The 26,975-nt window shown below is 40.3% G+C and overlaps 1 protein-coding gene across 4 annotated transcripts in view; it reads left to right on the plus strand.

The window, feature by feature from the left end:
• Positions 1 to 26,975, plus strand: part of LOC136883507 (fatty acid synthase) — an 830,097-nt gene that overhangs the window by 415,896 nt on the left and 387,226 nt on the right. For all 4 annotated transcript variants that reach the window (XM_068229677.1, XM_068229680.1, XM_068229678.1 and 1 more), the window contains one exon: positions 24,018 to 24,266. In XM_068229677.1, coding sequence (XP_068085778.1) covers positions 24,018 to 24,266 — 249 coding nt within the window. The remainder of the gene's footprint in view (positions 1 to 24,017; positions 24,267 to 26,975) is intronic.

Here is a 26,975-nt window from a genome sequence, read left to right on the forward strand (position 1 = left end):
TGAAACAACTAAGAGTGTGACATATTTAGGCATTACGCTTGATACCAAACTCACATTCTGGCATCATATCCGGAGGGTGACAGACAAGGCAATGAAATATATGACCAAACTTAGCCAACTGATGGGCAATATCAAACACCCAGTATCCAGCAATCGACAAATTCTGATGTAAACAGCCCAATCAGTACTTCTGTATGGCTCTGAGGTATGGGCTGAATCACTGAAGATAGGAAAGTAGCTGCTGTACAAAGAAGAGCAACATTTCAAATAGCATGTGCATATAGTACGGTATCCGAACCTGCAGCCCTTACCGTAGCTGGAGTAGTGCCTATTGACTTACTTGCTTTTGAACAACAGGAAATCTGGTGTACTCAAGGAGAACTCGGACAGAAATGCGCAAAGAAGTTAGCCCATAGCCATCATATGGAGCACTGGAAACAGAGACGAGAAAGTGATCCTCAAGGGAAATGGACAAAGCGAATAATACCATGTTTAAATGACTGGAGTGAACAGACTCATGGTGAGGTAAATTACTACATTACTCAGCTTCTAGCAGGGCATGGATACTTCCGTAAATTTTTGCACAAATTGAACATAGCCAGCAGTCCAAAATGTATTTACTGTCGTGATATAGATGATGTCCTACGTACTTTCTTCGTGTGTGATCATTGGCTGACAGAAAGAAGTATTGTGGAAGCTGAACTCGAAGTACAGATGCCAGATAATATTATGCTGAGGAATCAGGAATCTTTGGATAGGGTGACAGAATATGTGGAAAGTATCATGCGCCAGAATAAGGGTAGTAATGAGAATTTTTTTAAAATATCACAAACGTCTACTGAATTCCTTAAGGGGAATTTACTATCAAAAATATAATTTTTTTGATGTGGATATATTTAGATGTTTCATAAGTTGGGCTGTGCTCTTTTAACGTTACTAACATGTACTCTAATGTTCCAACCAAAGAAGGAGTAAATATCATCAAAGACAACCTCAGTAAACATAGTAAACTTATCGAGCTTGAAATAGAAGATTTCTTAAGAATCCTAAATTTTGTTTTAAAAATAATAATTTTCTTCTTCTTCTTCTTTTCTTCATGGGGCCTCTTAGTTCCTAATTAGCGTCGACCTCTAAGGTCTTAGGCTACCATTTATTTTTTTCCTTCATTCCCACCTAGATATACCTGCTCCCTTCACAAAGTTGCAGGTTGTTCTTATTGGGTCTTCTTGGATTTTTTCTCTCCCTTCACCTGGTAATCCTAGAGTGGAGATTCTGATTCTACCCAGCGCTTCACATTCAAAAAGTATGTGTTCAGCTGATTCCTCTGCTTCATTGCATTTCCTACATATATTGTCTCTTATTACTCCAATTCTATGTAGGTGTTTTTGCAGATGGCTGTGTCCTAGTCAACAGTCCTACTACCCATCTTATATTTTCTCTGCTGAGTTCCAACAGTTCTTTAGTATGCTTCTTGTTTGGTCCTTTTATCAGTTCCTTTGCAAGTCTGCATCCTGGAGTGTTTTTCCAGTTCCCCACTTCTTTCTTTTGTACCCATTTTCCCATGTAGTGTCGGGCTTGTCAATAGGAAATCCCGCATACAGTTTCTGGGCCTACAAAATATGTTGCTGTCCCCTTCCTGGCCAGTTTATCTGCCTTTTCATTTCCTTCTATACCTGCATGCCCTGGTACCCATATTATTTTGACAATGTTGTACTTTGAGAGCTTTAGGAGAAGTGAATGGCAATACCAGATAATTCTGGATATTGTCTGGACTGCTTCTAGTGCCTTAATGGCCGCTTCACTGTCTGTTTAAATGAAAATGTTCTTATTTCTGTAGTTCATTTTCAGATTTTCTTCAAGACATGTTGTGATAGCCATCACTTCAGCTTGAAAGACTGTAGTATGTTTGCTCAGGCTCATCTGCATTGATTTCTCAGGTCTTCCCCCGTTGATCCCTCCTCCTGTGCCATCCTCACTCTTTGAGCCATCAGTCCACCATACTATATCTTCGTTTTCAGTATTCCATGTGTTGATATCCCAGTCTTCTTTTTTTTATTATCTGGGTCTCAAACGGTTTCTCAAAGTTGTACTTTGGTATCAGATGATCAGAAGGCATGTGTAGAACTTCCTCTGTTATTACTCTGTTAATTTTACAGTGTCGTAGATTGGGTCTTTGTGCATTCCAGCACTCTGATTGTGCCAATCTATATGAACTCATTCTAGCCTGTCCTTTTATGAAATTTCATAGTGATGGGAGGTCTAGTAAAGTATTCAAGGCTTCTGTCGGCGTAGTTCTCATAGCCCCAGTTATGGCTATGCATGCCATTCTCTGTAGGCTATCCAATCTACTGTTGACTTTTCCTTGACTTACTTTCTGCCACCAGATGATTGCAGCATAGGCTATCAATGGTCTGATGATCATTGTACATATCCACATTACCATTGATGGTCTTATTCCCCATGTCTTCCCGACGGCTCTTTTACATACATACGCAAGTTCTTGGCCCGGGTTATGTTCCTTTCTATATGTGGATTTTAGGTGAGATTTTTATATAACACTACACCTAGGTGCAGTGCCTGTTCTTCCATATATATATTGTCCAAATAGCTTCAGTGATCTCTTTCCCTCTAATTTTCTCCTTCTTGTAAAAGGGTCCAGAGTAATCTTGTTTGGGTTGACTGATAGTTGTTCTTCCCGACACCAGTTCTCCACAAGGTTAAGTCATTTTTGCATGAGGTCCTGGATAACACTCATCACCTTACCTTGTACCACAATCACTAGGTCATCTGCATATCCTTGTGTATAAAAACCCTATTCGTTGAGCATAGCTATTATTTTGTTCACCATGAGGTTCCACAGTGGAGGCGAAAGAACTCCTTCCTGAGCACAGCCGTCAGCATTTCTTCAAACAGGGTTGCTTTTATCTTCCATCTAACATGGATTTAATCCATTTGACGACAGTTTTACTCACCTCGCTCTTTTCCAATGCTTTGATCATAGAGTCATAGGTTGTATTGCTGAAGGCTCCTTCTATATCTAGAAATGCTGCCAGTACAATTTCTTTATATTCTAGGCTTTCCTCTAGTTTACAAACCAACTGGTGGAGTGCTATTTCAGTGGATCTGCCAGGTCTATATGCAAACTGATTTTCATGTAACGTTGAGTTCAGTTGCACCGTTCTTCTGATATATTTATCCAGAATTTTCTCCATTGCTTTCAGCATGAAGGAGTTTAAACATAATGGTCTGTATGCTTTGGCTTGGGCATAATTTGCCCTTCCAGGCTTAGGTATGAATACTGCTTCAGCTTCAGATCATGATTTTGGCACGTACCCTAAAGCTAGACTAGCTCTGAAGAGGTCCGTCAGGGCATTGACGACTATCTCCCATCCTTACTGTAGGAGCATCGGAAGTATCTCATCTGGCCTCGGAGCCTTTATAGGATGAAACGTGTCGATTGCCTATTTTACATGATTATGTTTTATTTTTCTGTTGGCTCAGTTCCAGTCTGCTCTTCGAACTCCGGTCTGTGTTCCAACTGTTTCTTCTTCTGTCATCTCCTCAGCCGCAGGAAAATGACACGCCATTAGTATCCCCAGCGTGTCCCTCCCCGCCTGAGTAAATGAACCATCTGGTTTCTCCAGTGTCCCCACTTGATTTATATGGGTTGCTTTCAGAACCTTCTGGAGCCTTGCTGTTTCAGTGTGTGATTCCACTTTCTCACAGAACAGACTCCAAGATTTTCTTTTTGCTTTCCATATCTCTAGGTTATACTCAGTGAGTTTCCTATGATATACATCCCACATACCATTTCTAGATGATATTCTATACAACATCCTAACCTCTTTTTTACATTTTGGCTAGTTTGTTTTTCCACCACCTTACTTTTTTGGTGTTTTTCTTTTCTGTGAGAGGGCAGTTGTCATGGAATGAGTCTACAATGGCCTCTTCTAATAGTTCCACTGCGTCATCCAATTCTTTCTGTCTCATGTTAGTTGGAATTTTTTGTACAAACTTCCCTAGAACTTCTCTGTATCTATCCCAGTTAGTTCTTTTTGGGTCTCTGTACATCTCAATCCCACATAGTCTTGCATCTCTCATCACCATAAGACCTATCTGTGTTGGTGCGATGTAAAGCAACTTATTTTAGAATTGGATCCTCACTCGTTGTATTCCAATAGTTTGCCTTACAATACTTAACTGGGGAAATGATGTATAATGTGTTCATTAATTGATGTATAATGTGGTTCAAACTTATTAAAGCTTCAAATCTCGACCATATTATCCGTTTATGGCACTTCATTGAGTCATCACAATTTCGAATACTCCACTACAATACTTTTGAAACAATGTCCCTAGGCCAGGTTTAATCTCGAAGCTCCCAGTTTGATGATTAATTTGCCTCTTGGTGCCTACCAGAACATTCCATAAGTTACTGCGACAAAAATTTGGCGTAACATCTTGCTGTGACTGTCCGTGGTTTGTAATGTTTCACGCAGTTGAATGTTCTGCGATGAGATATCATACTTAACTGACCTGTCTATATGAAAATTAATACTAGCATACTCGAATACTATAATGCCATGCAATACTGTCTCATAATCAGCTACATTCTCCAATACCATTAGCAGTGACTATCATATTCCTCCGTCGCTCAGTCTCACACACTAAAGACATTCTGTTACTCTTCCTTCCAGAAGATTTCTGTATATAGAGCAGCTCCATTCGTTTTCACTGGTCGACAGCTATTCTGCGACATGATTCGTTGTTCCATATTTGGTGTATATCTTTCTGGAATCCTTCTCCCCTTTCGTCAACTGGTGCTCGCTGTATGACGTAAGCTGAACGACGTATCAATGTCCTTGACCATCTGACAGTTTAGCTTGCCCGCAACGGAACGGCCTGGTAACCAGCTGATGCTTGTTCGTGCGTATACCCGTGTTACATTACGAGAATTGAACCAACCTCTCTAAATCCATTAAAATACCATTTGGAAAGGTACAATATTGAGTTGTACTGAGTAGGTGGAAAAGAAATAAATTTCTTACATTTATCATAAGATTACTTTCAATATAGTTTCGCAGTGATTTTCATTACTTGTAATGTACTCTGGTTACCCGGGTGACAGAACTGCAGTATGGCGATGGCACCGCATCTCCTGCTCTAACACCTGCAGAAGTGCAACAGTCAGTCAACTGCTTTAAAACTGCATGTGAACGCTTTGGTCTTGCCATTAATGCAAAAAAAACGAAGGTACTTACACAACCTGCCCTAGGTTTAACTCTTTCTGAGTTCACTATCTCCATCTTAGACACAACACTGGAGCAGGTTGATCACTTTTCATATCTTGTAAGCATCTTGTCTAAATGGTGTACCTGCGAACAAGATGTTGATAAAAGAATTGAGGCTGCTCGTGCAGCATTTGGATGGTTAAAGCACAGAGTCTTCATGAATAATGACCTAAAACTGCATACCAAACTCATGGTGTACAAAGCTGTTGCCATTTCCATGCTACTGTATGGCTGTGAAACTTGGACACTTTGTCGCTGTGATATCAAAAAACTTCAGCGCTTCCACCAACAAAAAATGAGATACATCTTGAATATTAAGTTGAAGGATTATGTGACTAACACTGCAGTTCTCGCAAAGTGAAGCTAAATAGCAGTGAGGCAACAATCATCGCTGAAATGGCAAGGCCATGTTCACCACATGAGTGATACCAGGCTTCCCTGCCAAATTCTTTATGGTGAACTTTGCTCCAGCAGTAGACATCGTGGAGCCTCTCTTAAGCGTTTTAAGGACCAGCTGAAACACATCCTGAAGACAACTGGTATAAATATAGGGACATGGGAAGAATGTGCTGTGGACCATTCGCTGTGGTGGAAAACTACATTCACCGCTTTCAGCTTGTTTGAAAGTGAATGCCGCAGACATCAAGAGGCCAAGCGACAAGCAAGAAAGCTCCGTCAATTACAAACCCGCCCTCCTGCATCCATTCATTGTGATTTGTGTAGGCGTATGTTTTATGCCAAGATTGGTCTGTTCAGTCATTGCAAACACAGCCTAAAACTGAGTTGAACTGGTCACTTTATGCAGGAAGAAATTACATATACTTGGATCGAGTTACAGCCGACGACGATTAATATTATTGTTACGGAGTTATCTGTGGTAGTTAGAGGTGAAAGAAGGTGCTGGGATGAATAGGTCTCAATCTACAAAATTAAAGTTAATTTAAAATTTAACAAGGTTATATTTTCTTTTCAAGATCAATAAATAACAAATATAACAGGTACTCAGTAGCCTAGCAACCAATCAAGAATGTACAATTACGGTAGTTACAGGATTTGGGCTCTGGGACCCAGACACACAATTCTTGAGCAATTAGCCCAACTTTACTCGAATATACAAGACTCAACAAAAGGGGGAGAAAACCCCTATCATGCCCGGGGGCACTTACTCCCAATTACACAGTAAAGCCTCCTCGACACACACAGAAACCTTTTTTGAAAGAGCAACCCGCTCTCAAAGTTCCAGCCTATCAAAGGCCACACCAAACTCAACTTTCAAGCTGACCTCCAAACACATGAAAACAGGGGTAAAAATACCCAACCTACTGAGGCCTATTAAGTAAGGAAACAGGACAATTACATGGCCTCCAAAATACCAACTTGAGAGGAGCGAAACCGCACTCCAAATACGCCTTATTAAAACCTATTTGGCACTAGGCCGCTAATGCAAGGGCTAATCCCATACTAAAGAGGTGACTTATATAAGAAAACGATTTACATTACATTAGAAGGGAAGAAAGGGTAGTGAAAATAAGTTCACCTCAAAGCAATATGAGTGGGAGCTCGAGAGGGTTAAGCACTCTCTATCCCCATATGTAGTTACAGAGGCAGAATTTAAATCAAGAGACTTTTACATTTTAGAGGAAGGTTACATAGTAAAAGGTTTCGAACCCGCCCCGAGAGTTAAACTGCTGAGCTAGCAAGAAAGAAGTTATTAAAAGGCCATTACCTTATTGATGAACCGCTGCCCGAAGAAAGAGGCGCTACCCGCCCCCTGCTACATAATTTACACACTGATAGATGTTACTGAAGTGGCGCAGAGACCCGAAAATCAGCAGTTTATATACCCTCGCGGAACATTCAAGCCCTTTCAGGAATGATAACACCCGCCCACAATCATTTTATTGGACGGCCAAAAGATTACATGTCAAAACTGAAGAAGAAAACCAGGATAGGTGGGAAATTAATTACAAAAATTACTCATTGGTCGAATTCAAAACTGGCGGACAGTGAAGGGTTATACAGCCAACCTAAACAATGACTGAAAGAAATTTAACAAAGAACAAACTTATGAACACAAAATTTCTCCAAAAACACAGTTCTTTCACTTCGCACTAGGGTGCATAATTGTAGTCCTTCAGTAGTGCCATCTAGAAGAGAATGTTCACACTTCTTACTACAGGCAAAACAAAAATACATCAAAAACGACACCGTTCAGAACACTTCAAAATTTACAAGTAGGGACATCATCTGAGAAACTAGGGAATTAACACTGTAGTTAAAGTTCAGGCTTCCTCCAGTAGAGGAGTTTCAACTGGCACAATGTTTGAATTAGCGGAGCGGAGGTGTACCGCCCGGTACAATTATTATTAACATAGTTATGTACAGACTTTATTTGGTATAAATCGTGATCATATTATTTGTGAGGTTATGTCATGAAACATCTGCTGTATGTATATTAATAAAAGTTTATTTAATGTAAGAACACGTAAGTAATAGTATATATTTTATTTACCTTTATATATGATGTATAAATCCAATGCAATGTTGTGCAACACACAGTAATAGTCCAGAACAATGCATCTTTGGCACTAGAGAGTTACAGGAAATTCCATTCATTGTATATAGGTTATTAGAGATTCTTGAAATCAGAAGAAAACATGTTGTGTCATATTTTTCTAGAAGCCTGGCCAGGCGACGTATATAAAGAGGCAGTCTTGGGATTTGAGTGGAGTTGTTTTAGTGAGAGTTATGAGTGCAAGTCATTAATCGAGTATGTGAATTTGTTGTGTTGGTAGTTGGTTGACATGCAAGTGTTGCAGTCCCTTCTTCTTCTTCTTCTTCTTCTTCTTCTTCTTCTTCTTCTTCTTCTTCTTCTTCTTCTTCTTCTTCTTCTTCTTAGCAGTCAAGTGTTAAAAATGATGATTTATTGATGTGTGTGTAATTTGTAGATAAAACTGTACACAATTGATAGCATTTCGTGTGTGTGTCTTTGTGCTAATAAGAAGCTGATTCTCCTTTGCAGCATATTTTTTCATCTTGTGGACTTTCATATTTCTATCAGCATTTCTAATGTCAATAAATGTCCTCGTTCTCACATAATGACTAACAAATTTGTCACTGACTTGTAAACATTGAAACAAGCCCTTTAATCAGATTTTAACACTTTGAAATGGTTTCTGGTCCATGGTCCATTGAAAGTACAAAAGATTACTTCACACTCAGTTATTATGTTCATGTTCAACCTTTTAAGCACATACCAGCCGTTCTGCTAATCCTAAATTCCTGGCAGTACAGAGTATCGAACCTGGGCCCCCGAGAATGAAAGCTAATAGCGCTAACCATTACACTACGGAGGTGGACTCCTTAACGTGTTAGTGATATTGGGTCGTTGTGAGCGTCTCGTGGAAATCTACACTGTTCTAGGGAATCAGTGTTGGGGTTATTGATTTTCAGGTAAATGTAGTATATACTCCGCAGGATATTTCAGTGCATTAGGACTATGTCTTCGTTCATAACATCCTCAATTGAACCGTATTCTTTTCATTTTCATTCTTCATTTTATCTTTAATTAGTGACCGTGGAGGTAGATTATTTCGTAACCGTTACTTCAGCAGCTACAACAAACACAGTAAATGGAGGGAAGTAAGTGCAATTACACGGTACCTAAGACACTACACACACAAGAAAACAGCTGATGAACTATGGGAAACTCCGCCATTAACAACACTGGTGAGTATCAGTAGGGGCAACTTGACGATAAAAACCCAGGAACGTGAAAGGACCTGGGAACCTACCAAGGGCATGGAGATGGCTTAGGTTGCAGATTCCAGAAAATCAACCCTGATCCTTGATTTTGAAAATATATTATTTACAAAGGACTTTACAAACAAATTCCGAACAATTTCAGTCATACCAAACTTGTGAACTACAAATTACATGTTACTTGAGAAACACAAAATGCACGTTCCTTGACAATAGCTTCCTATAAGTTCAAAGAGTCAAGCAAATACCATACATCTAATTACAACCCAAGTCGTACAATACAATTTAGAGTGAAGCTAAACATACCTTTCAAAATATCTGAACAACATTGTAACCGCTACTACAGTGGTTACACAAAACAAAGCACTAAACACAATAAGGGGGGGAAAGTAAGAGCAACTACACAATACCAGAAACCACTACACACTCAGTGAAACATCAGCTGAAACTACGCAGATCTCCGCTGATAACAACTTTAGTAAATATCAGTAGGGCCAACTAGATGACAATAAACTAGGAAGGTGGGAAGAGGCTGGGAACCTACCAAAGGTATGGACACGGCTTAGGTCACAGATTCCGAAATAATCAACCATGATCCTTAATTTTCAAAATATTATTTACAAAGGGATTTTACAAATAAATTCCAAACAAATTCCGCCATGCAGAAGGTCCCTGACACATAACGATAATAAAATACAACCTACGTGTTCGGCTGACACACACTAATTATAAATACATGTTCTTTGACAATAGCTTCCTACAAGTTCAAAGATTCAAACCAACTATACATCTAGTTACAAATCTAGTTGCACAATGCAAATTAGTAAGTGAGAAGAAACGTGATACGGTATGCAATTACAATTTACAGTGAAGTTAAACGTACTTTACAAAAACTCAGGCGTATATCAAATGACACGGAACTACCAGAGGCAAAACCCAAAGGTAACTATATTAAACTACAATTTACATATTTAGCGAAACAAGGAGCAGGGAATGCCTCGAAAACAAACAGGCAAGCCCAGCTGAAAAGCTAAGGCATCATGAATATTTAAGTGGCGAATCTAGGTGAGGTTAGGGCAGACTCCTATATGAAAAGCAAGCTAACATTACAGGAAATTTAAGCTGGAACAGAAATCAAGAGTGCTTACCCACAAGGTGGCCCATCCCGGTAGCGAAACGACGTCAAACTTCAGACAACCAGATAGACTGCTGACAGACCACAGGCAGACCAAGCCAGGCAGACCAAATGCTGCCTCGCACTCTTTATAAGGGAAACCCTGGCCTTGGAGTAGCCAATCAGAATGCATGAGCCTGCCTACATTCACCCAGATTCACCAATCACAACTCTGACTTCAGTCGCGAACTTTAACATACTTTCTCGAATACACATGATCCCGAATCTTCCATTTACAGAATAGTCAGAACATACTTTCTAGAATACATAACCAACAAAAGGCAACACACCCTGTTCAAAAATTCACGTCACAATTTTTCTGGACACTTCCAGTAAACATGGAAATGAAATCTACTATTTACAAATACAATATGTTATCAAATATTACACAGTACAGATTAGGTTGTTACAAATAAAACATTATCACCATACCTCATATCATACAGTAAGTATTACGTAAGGTTTACAAATAAAGTTTTCAACTAACACTTTCCACTTTCCAACACATTCTACACCTGTGACATCTTCCTCCCCCCCCCCCTCGAAAGTCGAGCCATGCTCGACCAATGACATAATTTTACTGGGGAGAAGGCGATCAATTTATAAAACGTTCTAACACAGTATAGAGGGTAAAGATACATGACACTAACAATCATGATTTCTTGAAGTTGACTTTCTAACAAAAACAAAACAAACTGTTACACACTTCAAAATACCTCCTGAATCTTTTACAATCGCTTTGACAATTTCTACTTTGTCCACGAAAGGATGTACACTCATTCCTTCTGCCAATTGTTATTAAACCAGAAACTTCTCACTTAGTTGCCAAACAGCGTTCAAAGCCTCCTTAGTCAAGTTATGGACTAAGTATTTTGCACCACGTTTCCACACCAGTCACAGCACAGCTAGGCCACAGGTTCTCGCTGATGATGCGGCTGCCGACACGGCAGTTTGCCGCCAGCCTCCATTCAATTTCAGTCCAACCCAGGTAGCTATGTAACTTGCAGTCCAGTGGTATCTTTCACCAAATAAGCAGATGGGTGAGACACCGTCCAGTCAGACTGCCACCATTAGGATGTTCGCCACAGGATTGTGGTGCCAGATGAAAATGCCCAAGGCACAGAGTGCGCCTCCCAACTTGGCACTTCAGGTTGCGGTCAGAAGAAGCTGGTCACTGCAGCCACTGTAACATAAACAAACCGCAGCAGACAGGGGAATACTTGAGGTAAAAGTATGCTGCTGGGCTCAAAGATCTTGCGTAGAGTCACCCAATGGGTGGCTTAATGAGTATGCCGTAGGGACTCTCCCTCTCACACCAGGGATATAAGGGCACTAGCCCTGGGGTAAGCACTGCTATCTATAATTCATTTGACAAGATTACGGTGGAAGTGAAAGGAAACTACAGGAGTTTACCCTAAACCTGAAAGTAAGGGGAATACATTCAAAGGAGTGACCCTAAACTAAAACCTACGTAACTTATAATACTAAATCCATTACACTAGAGGATACCTAAAGTATTTACCTACACAATTACTTACAACTAACTTACAACAAAACTTATTATTACCTTATAATTAAAACCTATAAATACCTTACAATAAACTTATCATTATCTTATAACTAAACCCTTACAAATAGCTTACAATTAGATCTACACAGTCACCAACAATGGTATTTACCCCTCCCTACCAGACTTAAGGTACCTTGATCTGGGAGAGGTGGACTCTGCTGATCGTTTTTCCTTTCGGGATCGCTCACCAGTAATGTCACCGGGGTAAGGACACCATTCCGAGATCTCGGGAAAGGACCGATATAGTCTATGAACAGTCTCTCCATTGGGCGAGAAGCTTGCTCGGAAGACAAAAGACCTAGACAAGTATTCGGGGCAGGTTTGCTGATTTTACAAGTCTTACAGGACTTGACAAGGGTACAGATCTCACTATTCATGGATTTCCAAATGAAGTGGTTACGAATTTTCTCTCTCGTTTTGAAAATGCCCAGATGACTGCCCACTGGGGATTCATGAAAATATTTGGAGAGAGCCAGGACCAGGTTAGTTGGGACTACAATTTTGGGGTCTCTGCGAGCGTGAGCAGCACAACACAAGATACCATTCTTAACGATGTAGGGCTTAACATGCTCGCCGGATTTAATCCTGTCGATAATAGCTTTTAACTCAGCATTGTCCTCTTGATGTTTGGTTATATCCTTGAAAAGGAAGGGAGAGTCAGTGAGAACTACATTGACAAAAGCTGATACTTGTTCGGGAGAGGGGTCTGCAGGCTCTGATTGAGGGTCAGAGCTGCCTGGATAGAACATCCCACTGAGGCCATCGGCTACAATGTTTTCCGTACCATGAATGTGGCGGGCTTCAAATTGGAAGGCTGACATGCGCACTGCCCAACGCGCTAGATGACCGGTCCTTCGCGGCTTGGCCAGTACCCAACTCAACGCCTGATTATCAGTTTCCAGATCGAAAGGAAGGTGTTCCAGGTACATTCTGAAGCGTTCTAAAGAGAAGACAACAGCTAAGGCTTTCAACTCATAAATGGAATAATTTTGCTCAGCAGAATTCAGGGCACGCAAAGCATAAGAAATAGGACGACACCCTTCTTGAAATTCCTGAAGAAGAACACCGGATATGCCTGAGGAAGAGGCGTCAGTCTGAAGGATGAAGCGTTTAGAAAAGTCTGGCATAGCCAGTACAAGAGCGTTACATAAGGCAGATTTCAAGTCCATAAAGGCTTCATGCTGGGCATCACCCCACACAAATTTGGCATCCTTTCTTCTCAAGGCATTTAATGGGGCTGCACGTTCAGCAAAATTGGGAATGAATTTTCGAAAAAATTAACCATGCCAATGAATCTGGCTACAGCCTTGACATCCTTTGGAGTGGGAAAATTCTGGATGGCGGCAGTAGGAGACTGATCGATTGAGACACCCCTCCTTGACACAATATGGCGTAAGAAGGACATCTGGGGTTGTGCAAAGGAAACCTTGGTTGCTTTGAGGGTTAGACCTGCTTTACACAGTCTTTCAAGCACTTCGTTGAGATGGAGGTGTTCCTCGAAGGTTTCACTAAAGATCACCAAATTGTCAAGGTAATTATAAACGAATTTGAACTTCATGTCAGATGAAACATAATCCAGTAACCGTGTAAGGACAGCCACTCCAGTCGCCAAATCAAATGGGACGCGCTCAAATTCATATAGGTTCCAATCGGTCGCAAATGCTGTGAGATGCTTGGATTCTTTGGCAAGAGGTATCTGGTAATAGGCCTGATTTAAATTGAAGGTGGTAAAAAGTTTTGCATTAGCGAACCAAGAAAAACAAGAGTGCAAATCAGGCAGGAGGACAGATTGGAGGACCACCTTACGGTTCAACATCCGATAGTCCACTACAGGACGATAACCACCTTGCGGTTTAGGGACCAGAAACATGGGAGAAGAATAGGCTGACTTGGACGGGCATATCACTCCGTCAGCGAGCATTTGATCAATAATAGCCTTAAGGGCTTTCATTTTGGAAGGTGACTACCGATACGGGGGAGAGCGAACAGGTATGTTATCCGTAAATTCAATTTTGTATTCTAAGACATTGGTGACACCAAACCTGTCGGTGAAGACATCAGGGAACTTATTGCAGAGTTTCTTAAGTTGATTGGCCTGCTCTTCGGGTAAATGATTAAAATCAAAAGCTTTCGGTTCGTCAGAATTTTCAGGAACAACGTTAACATGACAAGGCAGAATAGGGGAGTGATCACACAGCTGAAAGTTTCTCGCACAAAATTTAAAATGGAATCTGTTGAACTGAAGGTCCAAAATCATGCCTGTTTTAACAATAAAATTTGCACCCAATATGAATTGGCAGGATAAATCCTTTGCCACTGGTACTGGCATTTTCCAGGTGAAATCACAGACTCTAATCTTGACCTCTAGTGACCCTACAATGTTCAATGAATAAGAATTAGCAGTATGGCAGGTTAAGGACACGGGTTCTAATGTAGGTAACTTGCACACAGTTTTCATAGAATCGTACCAGGTCTCACTCATCAAGCTGACACTACTTTCAGAGTCTAGTAATGCACAGACAGGTTCATTATTTACCTCTATGCATAAATACGGTAGTTTACAAGAAGGTATGGCAGAAATCCTACAAGATTGCAAAAAATGAACACCAGATTCAGCCTGGGAGCAATCATTAGCTTCAGAATTAAGTAAATCATCCAAGGTACAGTCATGATTGACAAGACAAGAAGCCATGCTTTGGGGTTTACTATTAGAACTGGCGGTTAGTCATCTCGAACTACTACTACTACTACCTGGGGGTTCAGAGCCAGAGGTGTTACGTGGGCACTGCATAGAGAAGTGCCTAGTTGACCCACAGTCATGGCACATTGTTGGCAACGCCTGTACCCATGGCAGGTTTTGCCTTGCCTAATGCCCCGGCCTTGGGACAATACTGCTTGAGATGAGCCGTGGAGCCACAGCTGAAACATGAACGAGAATTACGCGAGTTGGAAACAGGAGACGGGGTGGTTTTAGAGTCCTGCGGAGAGGGTGTGCTCATAGGAGTTGGGGCTAATGCAAGGCGTAACTGCTCGGCATATCGAATGCCTTCAGCAGACACTGTAACGGCTTCCAACTGGGCGAATGTTGCTGGTCGGTGTGAAAGAGCCAGATATGATCTGTAGTTTGGGGCGAGACCTTAAATTATGTTGGCAACCATCTGGGCCTCTGAATAGTGGAGCTGGAAAATCTTAGCTTGGAGCTTAATATCTTGAAGAACATATTCAGATAATGACTCATTGAGATGTTGTACTCTGAAATAGTGCTTCTGCACTAATGCAGACAAGGCACAAGCCGGAATGAAATATTCAAGCACATGTGCATGAAATTGTTCTACAGACCATCTTTCGGAAATGGCCCTGACAATATCCTCAGAAAGAGCTCCAGATACTTGCGGGTATAGACTTTGAAATACGTGGTTGTTACTGAGATTATACATGATTGCCTGATCCTTGAACTCGGTTAGGAACTGAAGGAAGGAAATAACCTCATCAGTGGAGTTAGCTGAAAATTTAGAGACTCCCTTAAACACAGTGGTCAATGGGTGGGGCAGATTAGAGAAAATCTGGGGAAAAACAGGTGTAGGAGGTGTCTGGGAAAGCTTAGAATAGTCCAGAGGGGTTACTGAGTCATCGTACCTTTGATTCGGGCGCCCTTGTGAAAAGGATGGAGTACAGGTTAGGTTAGGACTAACGTTAGCCTGCAACGTTAAAGGCGCAGACAACCTCATTTGTGAAAGTTTCTCACAAATCTGAGAGACCATTGGGGCATTAAGCCCTTGTGTGGGGGTTATGCAACTTAAAATAGCACTTGATACCAGGGGGGTGGTTTTGCACCATTGCATCAGAACTGGGCTGATTAACAATAGAGGTCAGACACTGAGCCAGAACAGAATTACCAGTTACCTTAGGAAAATTTGTACGGGTACCAACATGCAAAGGAGATAGATCATTTGAATGACTTACAGGTGTCCTAGTTCCAGACAACGAAACAGAAGATCCCAGGGCAGCATTAGTCACCTCAGACTCCTGAATAACACCAGCACTAGGTGTCAGATTGCACACTTGAGCAGCAACAGATGCATTACCAGAGTTAACACTTTCACACATTTCAGATGGGATAGACACTTGAACTTCAGAAACTGTGTTATTCAACTTATTGCCTTCAAGCAAACCACTGGTTCTGTCGAGAATTCTCAAAAACTGTACTAGTAAGGCTTGACATTCCTGCCGCTCAACTTCAAGCAATTCGAGAGACAACAAATCCTTAATTCTGTCCAGGTAATGTAATAACTGCCCCTTAACCCGCGCTAATTGGCCATGCGAGGGCTCAGAAGCACAAAAGGACACAAGAATGGCGTTAAATTCAGCTAACCTATCTTTAACCACGGCCAAAGACTCGCGCAACTCGTCCGTAGTTAACTCAGGTATGGTTATAGGTAGGTCGAGAGACTGTTTCAACAGGCTAGTGTCATCTGTGACATTGCCTGTTGAGTTAATTTTTCAAATACAAAGTTCATAAATGAGTTCAGCTTTTCTCAAATGGAAAGGAGTAAGTACAGCGCAAGCCATCCTGACAGGTAGAAACAAGATTTCAAGCGATATATGAATCACAACTTTTACGGTGTTTTAGGTTAGGTATGATCGTGGTTCACTTTTCTTCATCTGCAACCAACCACGCTCTGCTACCAAATTGTAACCGTTACTTCAGCGGCTACAACAAACACAGTAAAGGGAGGGAAGTAAGTGCAATTACACGGTACCTAAGGCACTACACACAAGAAAACAGCTGATGAACTACGCGGAACTCCGCCAATAACAACACTGGTAAGTATCAGTAGGGGAAACTTGACGATAAAAACCCAGAAACGTGAAAGGAGCTGGGAACCTACCAAGGGCATGGAGATGGCTTAGGTTGCAGATTGTGGAAAATCAACCCTGATTTTTGATTTTCAAAATATATTATTTACAAAGGACTTTACAAACGAATTCTGAACAATTTCAGTTATACCGAACTTGTGAACTACAAATCACATGTTGAGAAACACAAATTGCACATTCCTTGACAATAGCATCCTATAAGTTCAAAGAGTCAAGCAAATACCATACCTCTAATTACAACCCAAGTCGTACAATACAATTTAGAGTGAAGCTAAATGTACCTTTCAAAATATCTGAACAACATAATTGAAAAAGAGTAAAATCAGAAATATCAAAACTTGGCGCAGAGGCCAGTTCAACTTGGTCCCACACCCAAAAACACTTCTGATGTGGGGAAGAGGAAAACTAGTGTACGTCAAGTGACACTGAACTACTAGAGGCAAAACCCCAAGGTAAATACATAAAACTACAATTTACATGTTTAGTGAAACAAGGAAAGGGGAATGCCTTGGAAACAAACAGGCAAGCCCAACTGAAAAGCTAAGGCCTCCGAAATAGTTGAGTGGTGAGTCTGGGTGAGGTTAAAGCAAACTCCCATATGAAAAGGCAAGCGAACATTAAGTGAAATTTAAGGTGGAACAGAAATCGAGAGTGCTTACCCCAAACGGCCCATCCCGGTAGCGAGGCGTTGCTGACGACGTCAAAAACTTTGGACAGTCAAGTGATAGAGGATAGACAGACAGACAGACCACCAGACAGACCACGAAATGCTACCTCGCTCTCTTTTAAAATGTAAACCCTGGCCTTGGAGTAGCCAATCAGAACGCAGCAGCCTGCCTATCGCCACCCAGATTCACCAATCACAACTCCTACTTCATTCGCGAACTTTAAATAATTTTCTTGAATACGCACGATCGCGAATCTTCCATTTCCAGAACAGTCAGAACATACTTTCTAGAATACATAACTAACAACTAACTAACTGTTCAAAAATTCAAGTTAAAACTTTCTGGATAGTTCCAGTAAATATAGAAATGACATCTAGTTGTTAATAAAATATTATATCACCACACTTCAGATCATACAGTAAGTACTACTTAACAAGGTTTACATATAAAATCTTCAATAAACATTTTCCACTTCCAATACATTGTACACCTGTGACATATTTATTTATTTATTCATTCATTCATTCATTTATTTATTGATTTTATTGACCGACCGACTGACATGTTGTATTCAAGTATACGTTTTTCACCTGCAGTTCATGTTTAGCCTGCTTTGTGCAGATAACGTTGAAGGCTCAACAGGCCAATCCTTACATAGAACATGCAACCACATTTGGTAGATCTGAGAGAAGCGGGGCGCATGTGGTAGTGTTTGACCGATTTTCTTCTAAGATGAGCCTCTGTTTGCAGTTTTCAATGCTCTGTTTCAAACTGCTGGACAGCAGCAGGTGAGGTTGCACGCCAACGAGGGCGATAATAAGTTATGAATTTTATTATGGTCCGTATTGACAATTGATCACTATCAAAGGGTAGAGGAGGGTCCACCTATTCAAATCCATTAGTTTGTATAGTTTCCTATATAATTGGGACTAGTTTCGACCCCATATGCTCTGGGTCATCTTCAGCCACAAATCAATTGGAAGAACATATGCTCAGCATACAATACATAATAAATTCAACAATGTGGTATGTCTCAATTTACAATCCAAATTTCAAAATGTTGATGAAGTCTGAACAACACATCCAAAATTGAAATCAAATGATACTTCAGAACTGCTGCTATTGGTACCAAACTGTGTCGTTCCTGAGTTGATCTGAGAGTTGGCATTCCCCATCTGCATAGACTAGCCACTTGGTTTTTAAATTATGTTTTGTATAATAGTAATATGGGTAATGGTTTGTTGAAGGGGAACATTCATAACTTGAATAGGTATTCCTTTTCGTCGTATGTAGTGATCTGTTGTTTAATTTGGTTTGAAGTTAATGTCTCTATGTTCCTCGTAAATTGTGTGCATTTGGTATGGACACCAACACCAGATTGACTGTTGGGAGCGAGCAGGAGTATAGCTTATCTTCAGAAAGTACTGGGGTCGATGTTTGTGCTCTTCATGGTCATTTTGAGCTGATCCTTGTAGCCTTTCTGAGGGGCACTGCAAGTCTTCCTGCCAGAACTGAGTTCACTATACAGTAACTGCCGGGGTAGCCTATTTCCACTCATGCATTGGACATGTCCAATCCATCTGAGCTGGTGATTGATTAGGGGGGCTATATTGGCAATAATGGTTAAGGAACTTCTCAGCCATTTACATCTTTACCAGCCAGAAAAGTCTGCTGTGGCAAAGTGTGCCATACGTAATGACCTTCAAATCATTCTTGATGAAAAATCTGTCATTATTTTAAGGAGAAATGTTTTACACTCTGAGTTATTTATGAGACAATAGAAATTGCTGAACACCCCAATAATTTTACAAGGCAGATAGCTTTATACTGAGTAAATCATGGTTACTCTGCATAGTTAAATATTCAACCTCTTTCTCCTTGACTCGGGAGTTACACTTCTGACAGGATTTTTCTGTCTTAAGTCTGTGAGTGACAGTGGAATAATGACAATTGCCAGTGATAGGTTTCATTGTTATTGCTCTGAAGATGATTGTGGTTACAAGATTGAAATGTGTCAGCTTTAATAATTATAATGCTACCTCATATCTACAATTACAACATTTAGTGGGGGTGAAAAATATTCACTTGTTTATAGCCGATATGTATTGAAAAATCTCAAGCCTGATAACTGAGGAGTTTCTTGGACATTGGTCCAAAAAGCTTATATGAATGCTGGGATAATCCTGATAAGAACAAGATATCTGGTATGGATGCAAAAATAATCTGTCTGTACAGTCACTGTTCATGTAATCTTACATTTTGTGAGGATACTTTCACTCAACGGTAAAAGTGACTTGTTACACTTTATACATGAGATAGCAGGATTGATCTTGTGAACACTTAGCAGTGTCCATGGACTAATGTTGTTATTACAGGAAAGGCTTTGTACAAAACTGCTGGGGTTTTTTTTTCAGAACTATTTACATTTCATTGCTCATTTCTTCTGATGCTAATGTGCTTTTTGCCAGAATGATATTATTCTCATATGTGTGTGGCTTTCAGTCAGTCATCAATGATCTGCATTTAGTGCTGCCACCCAGGTGGCAGATATCCTATCAATTGTTTCCCTAGACTTTTCTTCAATGTTTTCAAAGATATTGGACATTTATTGATTTCTCTTGATAAATTAATCCAATTCGATATTCCTCATCCTATAAATGAATATTTGCCCATATTTGTCCTCTTGAATTCCAAATTAATTCTCATACTGACTGTCATACCTGTTTTGGTCTTAAGATTACAGTTATTCACAATAATAAGCTGATAAGAATATAGAATGTGGTTCCAGAAACAATAAGTATCTCAGCAGATTAACACTAGCTGTAAATTAGAAATGTTTAAATAGAATCTCTCCCTGGCCTTCCCTATACTCATACACATTCCTACTTCGAACACCAGGCCTGTATTCAACTGTAGAAACCTTGAGCTGAATTTGCCATGGTTATGGCTGGTCATTTCTTCATCCAATTCCTACAGTGGGGGTAGCAGGATGCAAATATCTCGAAAATGGTTGGTTTACCCCTTAAAATGTGGTTCTTGGTGTCCTATAGGGTGTTTTGTTCTTCACGTCGTGAGGCCTAAAATGAGCTTTGTCTCGTCCTTGTATGACATATTCAATATTTTGCAATATTAGCTTCTGCTAATGTGCCAAGGGACTTAAATTTAGGTAATGGAGAGGCCTGTTCTGATTTCTTGTAGACAGAGTTCCCCACAGGGTCCTAAAAGATAAGTAGACAAAATTTCGTTCAGATTGGTGGAATGGTATTGACCTGTGTAAGGAACAGACAGACAGACAGACAGACAGACAGACAGACAGACAGACAGACAGACAGACAGACAGACAGACAGACAGACAGACAGACAGACAGACAGACAGACAGACAGACACTCTGCTTTAAACATATAGATACTTCAATATTTTTAAAAGCTTCGCTCAAGCTTATTCACCTGCTAATGTCATTCTACACCATTTCTCCACTGTTAGCTCGGAACATACCGCTTGTTAACAACAAATTACAATAGAAAATTATTTATTGTCCACCTATTCAGTACTATCCACTTTTAGGTGGTTACAGTTTCATACAATTATATCTCTTTGTGGGACATGTTTCACTCACGTAATGAGCATTCTCAGCTTTAACTTAATCTTAAAATGATGACCTTGAACAAAAGTGAACATATTTAAAAAATCAATTGTCAGTATTAAAATTACATCATAGTCTCTAAAACTTATTTACATTACATCTAAAAGACAACACTAAACACTTCATAAAAATGTGGTAACATGATTCATTCATGACTACACTCTATTTTAATACACATATCTCAGATACACTACGTCATATAAGTTTTGTATTCAGTTTCAATTCCATAAGATTGGAATTTACCTTTGAACTGTTTGAGATTATAAAAAGCTTACTACTGTCTGTAAGATGAAGATCTATTATTAGTTTCAGATACAAGGCTTTGGACTGACAATGTGATAATTTTTATCGCTCAAGTTATCACGTTTTTAAGAAGTGTTTAGTGTTGTCTTTTAGATGTAATGTAAATTAGTTTAGAGACTATGATGTAATTTTAATACTGACAACTGATTTTTTAATTTGTTCACTATTGTTCGAGGTCATCATTTTAAGATTACGTTAAGGCTGAGGATGCTCATTAAGTGAGCGAAACATGTCCCATAAAGAGATATAACTGTATGACACTATAACCACCTAAAGGTGGATAGTATTGAAAAGGTGGACAATAAATAATTTCCTATTCAAATTTGTTGTTAAGAACAGTATTCAATACAGATTAACCTGTAACATACCACTTGGTCGAGAAGCTCATCTCCTTACTTCCAAGTCTTCCCAGCCCAAAGTTTGCAACATTTTCGTAACACTATTCTTTCTGTGGACCTTTTCCTGTTCATGTATCAACTAATCTTGGTGTAGGTCCCATATACTGGAACCATACTCTAATTGGGGTCTTACCACAGACTTTTACATCCTTACTACAACCCTTAAATACAGTTAAAATCATGTAAAGAAATCTGTATCCTTTCCTTACAATCACATTAATGTGGTTACCCCAATGAAAATCATTCCTTCTATTAATAACTGGGTACTTACAGTGATCGCCATGAGGTACTGTCACCCCATCAACACATTAATTAAAACTGAGAGGACGTTTTCTCTTGGTTAAACTTACAACGTGAGTTTTCATCCCGTTTACCATCATAGCATTGTCTGCTGTCCATCTCACAACATTGTCCCGCTCCATGGCTGAGTGGTTAGCGTGCTGGCCTTTGGTCACGAGCTTCCCAGGTTCAATTCCCGGCAGGGCGGGGAATTTTAACCATCCTTAGCTAATTCCGGTCCTCAGGGGCTGAGTGTATGTGTCATCTTCATCACCATTTCATCCTTGTCCTGAGGCACAGGTCGCCTACGGGCGTCAAGTCAAAAACCTGCACCTGGCTAGCCAAACATGTCCTCAGACACTTTCCAGCATTTCCCAACATTGTCGAGGCCTTTTTATAGTCGCTTACAATCCTGTAATGTACTTACTTCTCTATACAGTATAACATCACCTGTAAATAGCCTTATCTGTGATTCCAGTTCTTTACTCATATATATATCTTGCCAGAATCCTACAAGTTGAGCCTCACTGGAATAACTTTTCCTAAATCCGAACTGCCATCTGTCACACTAGTCAGTAATTCTGCGAACATGTCTGATATAATCAGAAAAGGCTATATTGGAAGTTCTTTTGTAAAATAGTACCTTTCTATACACATCAACAAAAGAAAGTGGTTATGTGCTTTACACTACCACATGGCACCACTACCGTTAACTGAAAATACGTCATTTTGGACGACTGTTACTTTTCCTGGAAAGCCCCTCAATTTTTTTTACCAAGTGATAGAAGAATATTTGCTTTGTGTTATGTACAATTAAATAAATAAATAAGTAAATAAATGAGGTTACTAAACAAGAGTTGCCAACGGCCATAGCCTTGTTGAAACATCAGATCCTGTGAGATCTCAGAAGTTAAGCAACATTGGGCGTGGTCAAGATTTGGATGGGTTGCCACGCGCTGTTGGTGGGGGGTAAGGGAATGAAGTAGCGGAAAGGAACTGGCCACCTTACTGTACGTAAACTCCAGCTCAGGCACAGCTCTGCGGAGGTTTGAACCTGCCTTCAGGCAGAATAAACCCTTACCTTACCTTACTTTGCCTTAAACAAGAGTCAATGCAGATTTTTGTCTGATGAGTCATTGCAAGTCATTGCAGTTCTAAAAGTTCACTATCGACACAAGTGTTCTTATTTCGCTTTTCTGAAACCTGGCTCCCTTAGTCAAGACATCATTTGAACCTGAAAGGTAACATTCATTAGACTTGAATACTAAGTCAGTATGGCAGCAGTTTCCGACCGGGCGAGTTGGATGTATGGTTAGGGGCACGCAGCTGTGTGCTTGCATCTGGGAGATAGTGCATTCGAACCCCACTGTTGGCAGTCCTGAAGATGGCTTTCCTTGGTTTCCCATTTTCACATTAGGCAAATGCTGGGACTCTTCCTTAAGGCCACGGCTCCTTCCTTCCAACTCCTAGCCCATTGTCACCATAATACCTATCTGTGTCGGTGCAACTAAAAAGTTCCCAAACTTTCAGCACTTGTGTCTTCCTTTCCTTGCAGATTATTTTGATCATGTTTGTATTTATTTTGGGGTATTTATCTTTGGTAAAGAAATGAAGCTCAGTAACAATACAGCTATGGAAGTGATTTTATGTAGCAAAATTAACTTCATGTTTATTTTATGCTTCCTCCCTTTTCCTGTATTTATTCCACCTCCTCCTTATCCTACACTTCTTGTATCAAGTCTGAAGATCTGTGAAGATGGCTCATAAATGACTTTTAAAGCCCACCCTTCTGATGAAGCTGGAAAGCAGAAACAAGCTTGTTGGGGGTTGAACAAGTACTGGAAATGAATATGTGGAGATTGTCCTTGTTCTTTAGTGTTTTCTTCTTTGTCCTTGTCTCCTCTTTTTATTGCTCCCTGTTCCCTCACCAGGCTATCATTTTCTTCATCCTAATAAGTTTTCCCTTTCATGCTCCTTTTTGTCTGTGTATGTATTTAATGTTTCCTTGTTTTTTCCACTGTAGTTTTACCTTTATTTTTTATCTTTTCAGGCAAACTTTCATTTCTGTTATCATATTGCAAAAGTAGTGGCAAGTTTGAAGTCATAGAAGGTGGAGTTGCTATCGTCTCTGGCTATATTTATGCGGGTGACCATTCAGTGGGTTGCACCTTCAAAACACCCATTAAAGCAAGCAAAGATACCATAGACTTTTCAACCAGAGACATTTATAAGGAACTGAAGTTGAGAGGATACAACTATTCGGGCCTGTTTCGAAGCTTACTAAGTGTTGATCAAGAACGTAAGTGCTGGATTATTTCCTTTCTTTGCAATTTCTTTAAATAGCCTGTTACAAAAGCATCTGTTCTTCTTTTTCTTGAGAATATTGACTTTTACACCAATAATGCTGTTTTCCTCTGGATCTTTTCCAGTTCTCTTATCAAGTAATCCTGGTGTTGGTCCCATACACCGGAACCATAATATTCTAATTGGGGTCTTACAAGAGACTTATATGCCCTTTTCTTTACATCTTTACCACAATCCCTAAATACTCTAATAACAGTGTGAAGAGATATGTAACCTTCCTTAACGGCATCGTCAGTATGATTACCCCAATGAAGGTCATTCCTTATATTAACACCTAGATACTTACAGTGTTGCCAATAAGGTACTATCATACCATGAACACAGTAATTAAAAGTGAGAGGACTTTTCCTCTTGGTGAATCTTACAACATGATTTTTCATCCCATTTGAGGCATTTAGAGTCTAAGTGGAAGTGGTGTAAGTCCAGATAAACTGATTTTTGTGAAATTGGGAATTAAATATATATGGGAATAAAAAACTCAGCATGTATTTTACAAATATAAATTTGATTTATTTGCAAAGAGAAAATAATACTTAACTCATTTCATGTGAATTTCAGTAAGTAGAATAAACATTTGAAATTACAATAATTTTTTGTAGAAATTATGGACTTCCTTCAGTTGTCTACTGGAAATTATTACAAATATTGAGTCCACAATATACCATTTTCATTTGAAGTTCGTAACTGACAAAATCCTTCTTAATAATGTTATTTGCTTTACTCCCACTAACTACTTTTACGGTTTTCGGAGATGCCGAGGTGCCAGAATTTCCCACAGGTGTTCTTCTACATGCCAGTATATTTACCAACACGAGGCTGATGTATTTGAGCACCTTCAAATACCACCGGAGTGAGCCAGGATCAAATCTGCCAAGTTTTTTAAAAATTTTTTTTCAGAAGGCCAGTGCCTTAACCGTCTGAGCCATTCAGGCCAGCTTAAAATGCATCTTAAAAACTACATCATTCTAATGTTTCCATTCACATTTCTTGTACTGATCTCACTTCTTTATACATTCACACATAGAACAAATCATTGTCTTCAGCATATACGAGGGCTATTTTTTTTTTCAAGGTCCAATCGGTCGCGACAGTCAAACGCCCGCGGATATATGATGAACCGCTGCGCAGATGTGTTGCGCAACGTCTCTGAAATGACCGTTATGCGCCTCACCTCAGTCCCGTCAGTAGTGAACGTGCAGCGCCCTCGTAAACATGGCTACAACGATCGCTTCACCCGCCAAGTGTGAAGTGCACGGTGTAATTCGATTTCTTCAGGCTGAGGGGTGCAATGCAGCCGAAATTCATCGCCGAATAAGTCGTGTGCATGGTGAAACGTGCATGAGCGACAGCAAAGTGCGACAATGGTGCAGGAACTTTACAGCAGGGCGTACAGACGTCCATGATGCAGGCGGCCAGAGAAGGAAGCGTGTGTCAACTGATGATCTTGTTCAGCGTGTGGATCAGGCAATTCGAGAAAATCGTCGGTTCACAATTTCTGTGTTGAGTGCTTCGTTTCCTAAAATTTCCAGGTCAGCTCTCTACACAATTGTGAGTGAGACACTTCAGTATCGCAAACTTTGTGCGAGATGGGTTCCGAAGATGCTGTCTGACCGTCACAAAACACAGCGAATGGGCGCTGCTTTAGCGTTTCTCCAGCGCTACCATGATGAAGGACCGGATTTTTTAAACAAAATTGTCACAGGGGAGGAGACATGAGTTCATTTTGAAACGGAAGAAACAAAAGAGCAATCCAAACAGTGGATGCATTCGCACTCCCTGAGTAAGCCAAAGAAATTCAAGCGAACATTCTCCAACAGAAAGTGTATGGCTACTGTGTTCTGGGACCGGAAAGGAGTTCTGTTGGTGGAATTCATGGAACGTGGTTCCACCATCACTGCAGCCGCATACTGTGCGACTATTCAATGTCTACGACGGGCAATTCAGAATAAGCGGAGAGGGATGTTGTCATCAGGCATTGTCCTCCTCCATGACAATGCTCGGCCGCACACTGCAGCTGCCACCACGAACCTCCTGCAGCGTTTCCAGTGGGACGTTTTCGATCATCCAGCATACAGTCCGGACCTGGCTCCATCAGATTTTCACCTCTTTGCTCACATGAAACGCTGGCTAGGAGGACAGCGTTTTGACACCGACGAGGTGCTGCAGACCGGCGTACAAAGATGGTTACAGGCGCAGGCGGCGACGTTCTATCAAGAGGGCATTGACAAGTTGGTACCACGCTACGACAAATGTCTCAATCTGCGAGGCGACTATGTTGAAAAATAGCTGTGATGTATCAGTAAGTGTTACTAATAGAAAAGTGTCAAATTTGTACTGCTGTTTCATTTCGTGACCAATCGGACCTTGAAAAAAAAAATAGCCCTCGTACATCATTTTGAGCAAGCTGTGGTTGATGAGTGTTTGAAATGCAAGGAAGATGCTTGAATAAATTGTAGTGGGAGGGAGGAATACAAGGCAGCAGATCCAACATATCTTTCTTCTTAGCATCAGTAACTGCATGTCGCTGCGTGTAGAGATGGTCTTGTTCTGATAGCTGTAATACTGCTCTTCTTCTACCTTTCTTTGCCAAATTACGTTCATGAAACTGTATGTCAGGATTGAGGCTGGTCTTGTATTTTAATGA

The sequence above is a fragment of the Anabrus simplex genome, chromosome 11 (genome assembly GCF_040414725.1).
Source record: "Anabrus simplex isolate iqAnaSimp1 chromosome 11, ASM4041472v1, whole genome shotgun sequence".
In the NCBI taxonomy this organism is placed as follows: Eukaryota; Metazoa; Arthropoda; class Insecta; order Orthoptera; family Tettigoniidae; genus Anabrus; species Anabrus simplex.